Below are 10,569 nucleotides of genomic sequence, written 5' to 3'. Positions count from 1 at the left end.
TATCAAACTCTCTCTCTTACTCAAACTATAGGCACTTTACGCATTTTAGGATTATAAAATCATAATCCCAAAAATGTAGATATATGCCATATATAAACTGAAAATGTGTTACACACATAGGCATGTGCTCACGGCACATGGTTGTGTGTCACTTAATTTTGAATTAATGCGGAATCAATCTTATCCAACTAACATGGCATGATACATGTGCATGGGATTTCCATACATGATCGTGTGTCATCTAGAACTCACACTTTGACCTTCAAAACATACTAATACATGCAAAAAGACTATGTTTCCCTTGAGATGTAACTGTGAGTGTTGCATCTTCCCCATTAGATTCCTCTTTAAATTCACCATCATTATTGCCACTTCTTTCTTCTTCTGATTATGATTTTGCTTCAATGAGAGTACATGTAACAAAGATTGGAATATATTCCTTAAAGTATTTAGACATGTTAATAAGACCTTTGACATCTTTCTCATTTTCAGTTTTTACAAGATAGTCTAGTTCGATACTTTTTGTTTTCATGCATAATTGAATGTTATTTTAGATCAGATTGATACTACATTTTTCACTCAATAGCTGACTTAATCCCTCAAGTATTGTTTCACATCGAATTTTAACCACTCTTTTATGACCTCTTATATATTTTATTATATTCTAATCACTTTGAATTCATTCTCTTCATAATGAACAACAACATAATGTGCCACTTTAATAATAAATTCTATAATGATCAATATTAGTGAAAAAAAACACTTAGTAGAAAAATCCATATTAACACCCTATAAAATTAGTATCAAAATGCGTCCTAAATTTTGACATATTTCATTTAATTCGTATTTCAATAATCAATACTATAAAATTTGTGTCAAAATGTCTCATATATTTTCCTAACATTCTTTTAAACCCCTCATATATTGTCAAATGTCAAAATGCTTCTATATTTTCCTAACATTCATTTTATGACACAATTATATGTAAGTATATAAAATATAGGAACTTCATTTTCAATAATATCAAAATTAAATTTTGTCATATCTGTTTAACACCCTATTATTTTCTCTAATATCAAAATACCCTCATATTTTTTATATTTTTTTAACACCCTCATACATTGTCTGATATCGAAACCCCTATATTTTTCTAACATTTTATTTAACACCCTTATACATGTCTAATAGCAACATGCCCCTTATATTTTCCTATTATTTCATTTAACCCTCTCATGTATTGTCAAATATCAAAATATCTCCTATATTTTTTCTAATATTAATTTATGTAAGTAAAATATATGTACTTTATTTAACAAATAAATTAAGTTTTCGGTTAAGATTCATATAAATACTTTATTATCACGAACTAATTTTTTTATTCGAACTCAGAAATACAAATTTTTTTTATTCTGAATAAACTCACAGTGTCAGATATTGAGTGAAAATGATAATTTGAATGGTGTGAAAAATGTATGAGGGTGAAAATTTATATAAAAGTAGTGAAAGGTATTTTTGATATTTGAAAAAATGTAGGACATTTTTACTTAAGCCTTTAAAAAAGGGATATTTTTACTTAAATCACTATAATTTAGAACAATTAATTTAATTTTCCTTCTTAATTTTCACCCTCTTTGTTTTTTCATTCTCCATTTTATTATTTTTATCGTTAAAATAATTATTTTATTAAAAAAGAAAAAAATTAACAAGAAGTTAAAAAATAACTTGTGCTAAACTCACAATAAAATAATAATGAATTTTTTATTATTTTTATTTTTAAATAATGTTATTGATAAAATTATACAAAAGTATTTAAAATTTTTGATTGCACGAAACAAAACACTGAGATGTTAAAGCTCAACTTTTATTATTATTCATATGAAAAATTATATTAATGAGGGAAAAATTATATTAACGAGGAATATGCAAAATTAGAAATGTGATTTATATAAGGAGTAAAAATGAGTGGAATTAATGGTGTAATTATGTGTAAACGATAAAAAACCAAAAATGGTTTTTAAATGGTTTGGCTCTTGACTTAGAAGTTTACGTTCACTCTTATGTTATTAAGTATTCAAGTCAAAGTTTGTGTCAATAATTTAATTGAGTCCTTGGAAGGCTCATCAAATGTCTTTCATCTCTGTACAATCCTTCACTTACAAAACTAATGGGGCGTTTGATTAATGGTAGATAAAAATTACTTTGATATTTTATCTTTTATTACTTATATTACTTTATTTGGTTTATAAGTAATAAAAGATTTCAGTAATACTCTATTATCCATAATAATGTAACAAGTAATATAAGATGTAATCTTATGGTCACCTACACTTTAATTATTTAAGTATTTTCAAAATAATCTTGATTTTATTATAATTATATTCTTATTTATTAATTTTTTAAAACAAAATTAACTTTATTTTTAAGTAATATAAAAAATATTTTAGAATAATTATATCTAAAAATATTCAATAAAATAATATACTAATATTCTTTGAAAAAGAAAAATCTTCAAAAATTACATTCTTATTAGTACGTTAACCAGAAGAAATTTACATAAAAACATTGATGCTACTCTTATTAATCTCAAACTTGTGTTAATTAACTAAAGCTTACAACATCAATTATGAAAGATTTTAATTAACACATTTGGTGCAAAAAGGGCGACAGGGGGCTTGACATCAATTTTAATGTTTGTTGTATTTTTACTATAAAATTCTCCCGTTTAATATTGTTATGTGATTAGACTTTGCCTAAGTCAATCACATGAGAATTATACCTAAAAATCAATTAGTTATGTAATTAGTCATTAAACTTATTATCTATATGCAACCCTATCCTAAATACGTGTAGAATTCTTGTAACTTGAAAACAAAATAATGTTTGTTTTCATAATCTCATCAATGTGTCATTTCCATTTTTTATTATTTGGGAATCATATTTCATTGTTATCTCTTATCATTAGAGGATATCATGATTTCTCCTTTTTTAATGGGATAACATAATCAAATGTTTTCACTAGACATTTAGATTTAATGTATTAGGGTTATGTATATCTAATTATATAATTATACAAATAACTCACTTTCTTTGTCCCATAGATGTAGGATCATACAAAAACTCACTTTGTTTGTCCTATAGATATATGATCATTCAAGACAAACGAAAGATTCATTTATAACTCATATTGTTATTTTGCAAAATTTTTTTGAATATTATTTAGTAACACAATAATAAATGTAATTTTTGAATAATAGATCAAACTTCTTTAAAAACCTTTTTATTCATCATTACTGGTGACACAAAATCACACCTCTTATCTATATTTATCAATATTTTCACCGTGAACAATTTCATAATTGTAAAAGAGATATCAATATTTTCACCGTGAACAATTTCATAATTGTAAAAGAGATGTATATATAATACACCAATGCATGCCCTTTTTATTGCTTATCAAAGGAGACAATTCTTCTTTCTATTGGTTGTTGAATTCAAACCTTTATTACCTGTTTTCATTATTACTCGTGTTCATTTCTGGAACTCCAAGACGTAACTATTGTAAACACAACATATGACGTCACACCTGCAAAATCCAGATTTCATAGCTAATTTCTGAAACTCTTTAAGTGTCCTCTCTCTTCCTCCTGGGTGGACAATCATCATTAACACATCTTTCTCGCAGGCAATGTTTGATGAAACATTATTTTCAGGAGTCTCTGGAACAATTAATTCTATAACAATTACTTTCCCATGGTTTGGAAGAGCTTCACAACAATTCTTGAGAAGTTTCAAGCAATCTTCATCACCCCAATTATGTAGAACCGTCTGCAATTAATTTTCATTTACACGTCAATAAAACAAATATCATTTTATGAGTGCAATAAACTGGAACTTAGGGGTGGACTCCAAGTGAATCCAATCCTGACAACCTTCTGAGCAAGTTTAGCTAAAATAAAAATAGAATGACTCGAGTTTGACTTTTGTGTCAAATTTAAAGATAGTTTGAGTTCGATTTAATTCCTAAGTTTGAAATTCAAACTTGTTTGAATTTATAGCTCAAATTTTTTATTTGAGTTTGCGGCGTATTGGCAGAATGATGTTATTTAACCTAATAAAGTACAAAACAACGTCATTTTTATAATTGATTGACAATTTAAATCAATATACGAGCTAAATTTGAATCGAATCAAACTATCCTCTAACTCGCTAATTAAACTCTTTCTAAATTGAATTTTATTTAATATTAGAAATGAGTTTAGTCTCTTAACTTAAGTTCGATTTAAATTTAATCTAAATGAATTTAAATTAAACTAACTTTTATAACTAAATCAACTTAATTTGGGTCTAGTCCAATTTAACTGGTGGTCTATGGATAACAATGGTATCCTCATTTTTACCTAATCTAACCGGGGCAGGCATCAAAACCCATGTCCAACCCATTACCCAAATTAATATTAAAAAGAAACATAAAATTTATGAAAACCACCATTTAGGATTACTTACTCTACTCTCGTCATGTAACCTAATTACTATGTGTGATCATCTAACTTCTTTTAATTCAGGATAGATTTAAGTCAAATTAAATTGATAATTAACATATCAAAAAAGAATATAAAAAAAAAGTTAAAAGGGTTATTGAAGAAGAAGAAGAAGAAGAAGAATTATAAGGGAAAAACAAAAAAAAAATCTTTAAAGAAGATAAATATATGATTTACTTTTTCAGGGACTAATTAAATTTGATTTGACTCCAAACCCAAATTGAGATAATCTCAAGTTCTCAATTTGAGTTTAACATATTTATGTTTTGGCACATCACCTCATTCATTGCTTCATTCATAATTCCTGTTAAGCTACACATATTAATTATATAATAATTCAAGAGATAATTATACTATCAATAATTATATATATATATATACACAATAAAACTTTTTCAATCAATCATTTCTTTAATCGGGATTCCGGTTGACAATAGGCAAATTCCAGTGATTAGAAATTTGATTAGTATGTAATAGCGATGAAATTGGTATATAATGATTATATTTAAATAATACATCCATATAATTTGGCCAAATGACTTTTTGGCACCAAAGTTTGATAAAACAATATATATTTTTTTAAGTTTGAAAAAAATATATTTTTTTCATTTATTTGTTAAAATTATTAATTAATTTTAATAATTGAAAAATATTTATATTATTTTATTCAAATATTATAATAAAATTGTAATTAATTGTCATTTTTAAATGTTTAAATATTATAATATCAATCATATTGAATTAAACTATAAACAATATTAATAGGTGCAAATGTTTTTATAAGTTAGCAGAGGAAAATAAATACATTTCCTGTACTATTTTGGGAATTTTATTCACCTCATATTTTTTAAAAATATATTTACCATTTTACTAGGTTTTAATATAATATTCACATTTTAATTTATTGTACTCTATGCAATTTTTTACAAGCCTACCTCTTATTTTTTAAACTATTAAGGAGTGTATTAAAATTTTATAATTTTACATTCACCCACACTTCTTTTGAATCTCTAAAACCGCATAAAATTTTCATTAACGGCCGTAAAAGTTTTGAAAATTATAATTAGTTCTCAAATATACGATTGTATGTTATTAGCACCTTATCTTTACTAGTACTAGTAAAAGTTATTATTTTTAATTGACATTAACATAAAATATGGATACAAAATAATTTAATAAATTTTTAAGATAAAATATTATTTAGTTTGAAGACTTCTTTTTTTAATTTTTAACAATTTTATAAAAAATATATCAAAATTTTTTAACAAATGTGTGAAAAAGGGCATTTTCAAATTTAAAGAATAAACTGTCCCCTGGGTAGAATATAGTTATTCGACAATTTTAAAAGATCATTTTATTTTAGCCAAATGTCTATTTCTCACCCAAGATTTGGTGCAAACTTAACTTCCTATCTGTTAACTATCGAAAATTTAAATATCTATTTGTTTGTCAAATTTTATTGTTACTGTTAGGGGTAAAATTATTATTTAATAAAAATATTTAAAAAATTATTAATTTATCACATTTTTTCCTAAGGTTTAAAAACTAACAATTTACCCCACTTTCTCTCACCCAAAGTTTAAAAAATTTACATTCCCCCTTATGGTTTTTGTAGCAGTTGCTAGAGGTCGGAGACGACAGCGACATTCTCTCTCCCTCTCGGCTTCTCTCTTAGTAGCGATCAATTTCCGATCATCTTCAACTGTTCTCTCCTCTCACCAGCCAGTAGACGAAAAAACTAAGATTTGGGTCTTTTCGTAGCTCGACAAAGAGATTTGGGTCTCTTTACGAAGAGACGAAGAGACCAAGTTCTCTTTGTCTTATGACGAAGAAACTCAAATCTTGGTCTCTTCGTGCGTTGGCTAGTGAGGAAAAATGACGGTCGATGATGGTCGAAAATGGACCGCTACTGAGAGAGAAGCCAAGAGAGAGGAAGAACACTGCCATTGTTGTCATCTTTGGGTGCCAATAGCTGCTTCAAAAACACTAGGAGGGGAATGTAAATTTTTCAAACTTTGATTAGATAAATTTTGTTAGTTTTTAAACTTGATGGTAAAAATGTGATAAATTTTTAGTTTTTAAAATATTTTATTAAATGACAATTTCACTTTTAATAGTAATAATGAAATTTAACAGAAAGATAAATATTTAAATTTTTAATAATTAACAAATAAAAAATTGAGTTTACGTCAAACCTTAGAGGAGAAACAGTTGTTTGGCCTTTTATTTACATTTTTTTTTCCTGATCTGGCCAAAATATTTCCGGCCATGAAAATTCGGTGGACAACAACAGATTCCAAAAACTAGAAACTCAATTTAGGCACTAATTATATGTATTTTAAAAATCTTTTGAATAAAATAAACTGTTAAGTAATTAAATTTAACTTTTAAGATATGAGAGGAAAAATTAAACACAACATCAATACAACTTTATTGGATGAATATATAAATAACATTATATCTAATACTACTTTATTTAATAATTATAAAATTCTCTCAACTTTTGAAAAGCAGTTGTTCTTTTGAATTTTCGTTTTTTTAAATGTTGAGTTTAACCTAAACAATTAATTATTTTGAAATAAATTGGATAAATAGTAAAAAAAATTAATTATTAATAATACTTACATCTAAAAATAATAATTTTAAAACATATTATGATGATGCTATTAAAATCTATGTTAATAATAAAAATCTAAACTTACATTTCAAACATATCCTACCTAACCTATCCCAATGATGGTTGTTAGTATCATATTATATGCAATACCTATCATATAATATATGTGAAAAAATAATATGTATCTTAAAGTATATTAGTATGATAGAATATATATATTATATGATATAATACATATTATTGATATGATCGATAAACTTTTTTAAGAAATAATGACACGGTAGGTTGAATTTAAAAAATTTTTAAATTTTAAAAGATATTTGTGATATTTTCTACTATAATAGTATAATAATTAAACTTTATTATTATCTTTAAAAAGGACATGTCATACAATTCAATAAATATATGATAGAAAAAATTAAATTTTTAATATATAATATGATACACGATTTAATTATTATATATTAGATTGAAGAAACAGGATGAGTTGGGTTAGTGTAATATTATGTTTGAGTTGGAGTGTTTTGGATTGAATTCTGCGGTAACAATAAAGTCCCTTAAAAATACTAATTTACCCTTAGATATCGTTTCTTAATCTTTTATATTCTACTATTTTTCATTCTTGACCCCATAAGTTTTATTTCGGCCACTATCCCATTTGTTGTTAAGTGTGGTTAGATTACCAACAAACAGATGTCCTAGGAATGCACTTACCTTCAAGAAAATGGCATCGCCTTTTGGAACATTTAGGAACATATCTCCACCAACGTGTTCAACACCTGCATGTACAAATTTTATTATTATGTGACGATATATTGTTATTTGTATATAAAATTGTACATAAATATTATGTACATAACATTACTTGTGCATATATATATATATATATATATGATGGTACCTGATTTTGGAGGTGCATGAGCTACAACATGAGGCAAATCAAAATTAATGCCCTTAATGTGAGGATACTTTGAAGTAATGATACCAAGATTAGCTCCAATTCCACCACCCACATCCACTAACACTTTTAGCCTTTCATTTTCAAATCCTCTGTAGACATCAATCATCTTCTTCATGATCAAGGTAGTGCTGTTTGACATTGCTTTGTTGAATAACTGCCCATGCTTTCCATCCTTCTCTGAGTATTCAAATGCAGACATCCCATGTGTCCTATTGAATGGGGTTCCACCTTCCAGGACAGTATCGGTTAGGTGATAGCTGACAACAAAGATTAAAGTATGAAAAATTTAACCCCAACTCTCAAACAAAACAATTTAAATTATTCTAGATGTTTAAAAAGCAAAAGTACCAGCTCTGAATGGTGACCTTGTCGTGTTGCAATCGAAACAAAGGCCCAACTGACCCTCCATCTTCATTCTTAACAAAGAACTTGCAAATGGGTGCAGCACTAAACAATCTCTCAACTTCTCCATTCTCACCTGTTCTCACCGAGCATTTAAGTATATCATAGCTGGCCAAGAGCCGTAGCATACGGTCAAGCAAGACGGGTGCGTCAGGGTTGTTGGTGGGGAGCCTACTTGCGATGTCAGAAGGTGACAGAAATGAGCCATCACGGGAGGTGGAGATTATATCTATGAGGTTGAGCTCCATTGCTGAGTTCATGACCATGGGAAGAATCGCGGCGTTTGCTAACCTGATGGCTTGCTTCCCCACTTCTTCATCTTCTTTTTCTTGCGACATGGCCGACCTTTGCAAGTTTATTCACATCTTAAGACATGAGTCTAAAATAGTATTTATAATACGCACCCGCATGCTAACAACATTGGTAATGGTATTTGTTCAAAGATTGGTGTGAAAAATAATGCCGATTTGGGGAGGGTGCTTTCTTTGGAAAAACAAAATTTCACAATCATTTCTTACAACCGAAAGGCCAGTTATCCATTACTATAATCTATATAGAAGTTCACAAGTTATACAATGTGTAAAATCAACCTCACAAGTAATATATTCTATATATAACCCAGATAACAAGTAAATGGATTTATGATTTCTATTTTATTTTTTAGTCTGAATTGATAAAAAAGAAAAAAAGAATCCATAGAGTAATTTACAAGTACTGAAGATTATCGAGTAAATTAATTTTCTACATGTAAATATATGTATTAACTCATCACTTGATTCAAAAAAATATTTAAAGCCAGTTTTGATGGAATTCTTCATAATTTTTTAAGGAAGAGCTTGATAATTTTTAGGAGATTTTTGATAAATACAAAAGTGCTTCCAAGTAACTCTTAAAAAAATCTCACGAATAAGAAAAAAATAAAATAAAGCTTTAGAAAAAAAGGTACATCATATCCTGTCTTGATCATTACGACTTTCGTGTAGGTGAATATATTAAAAAAAATATATTATTAAAACTTGTACTCACAAAATTTCTACCAACTGGGAATTCATAATAATATTTAAATATTGCCAATACTTCACCTCTACTCAACTACATGCACACAACGGTATGACATGGTTAACAAACGGTGTTTCAGTCATAAAACTTTATTAAAAAACGGGGGTTGGTGTGTTGTGGTGTGGCCGGTGAGGATTTGGTGGTAATAAACTAAATGCCCATTTTACCCTCATTTAGGTAAAAATATCCCATTTTTCAATTCATAAGTAAAAATACCCCTTTTTTTAAGCTGCAACCAAAAATACTCTAAATTTTTTTTAAAATATCAAAACTACCCTTCATCACTTTTATATAAACTCTCACTCATATATTTATCAAATCATTCAAATATCCACTCTCACTTTTCATTTTTACTTAATATTTGATACTGTGAGTTTATTCAAAAAGAGAAAAATTTGTATTTTTGAATTCAAATCGAAATAAATTAATTCATGAGACAAAAATATTTATACGAATCTTAACTCAAAATTTAATTTAATTTGTTAAATCAAGTTCATATGCTATATAAAGGAGGCATTTAGATATTTGATAATATATGAGGGGGTTAAATAAAATACTAATAAATATAGGGCATTTGATATTAGACAATGAATAAAAGTTTTAAATGAAATATTAGAAAAATATAGAGACATTTTGATAAAGACAATTTATAATAGTGTTAAATGAAATATCAGATAAATATAGGGGGTTAAAAAAATGTTAGAAAAATATGAGGTTATTTCAATATTAAATAATGTAAGAAGGTTGCAAATGAAATATTAGAAAAATACAGGGGTATTTCGATATAAGATAACATATAAGAGTATTAAATAAAATGTTAGATAAATATAAGGGGTTAATTGAAAGGATAGAAAAATATGGAGGTATTTTGATATTAAATAATGTATGAAGGTTTTAAATAAAAGCAAAATATAGGGGCATTTTTATACAAGACAACATATGAGAGTGTTAAATGAAATGTTAGATAAATATGGGTTTAATAAAATGTTAGA

The 10,569-nt window shown here is 26.8% G+C and overlaps 1 protein-coding gene across 1 annotated transcript; it reads right to left on the bottom strand.

Annotated features, from left to right (window-relative positions):
• Positions 1 to 3,431: 3,431 nt before the first annotated feature.
• LOC123203759 (caffeic acid 3-O-methyltransferase-like) lies at positions 3,432 to 8,992 on the bottom strand. The gene is made up of 4 exons (XM_044620229.1): positions 8,465 to 8,992; positions 8,057 to 8,373; positions 7,870 to 7,934; positions 3,432 to 3,825 (listed from the first exon to the last, which is right to left on the bottom strand). Exons 1-4 carry the CDS (start codon positions 8,854 to 8,856, stop codon positions 3,529 to 3,531), a joined length of 1,071 nt encoding a protein of 356 aa, XP_044476164.1. The 5' UTR covers positions 8,857 to 8,992; the 3' UTR covers positions 3,432 to 3,528.
• Between the last annotated feature and the right edge of the window lie 1,577 nt (positions 8,993 to 10,569).

This window comes from Mangifera indica, chromosome 19 (assembly GCF_011075055.1).
Source record: "Mangifera indica cultivar Alphonso chromosome 19, CATAS_Mindica_2.1, whole genome shotgun sequence".
In the NCBI taxonomy this organism is placed as follows: domain Eukaryota; kingdom Viridiplantae; phylum Streptophyta; class Magnoliopsida; order Sapindales; family Anacardiaceae; genus Mangifera; species Mangifera indica.
Note: the sequence above shows the minus strand (reverse complement) of the source record. Positions and strands in the feature narration are given on the sequence as shown.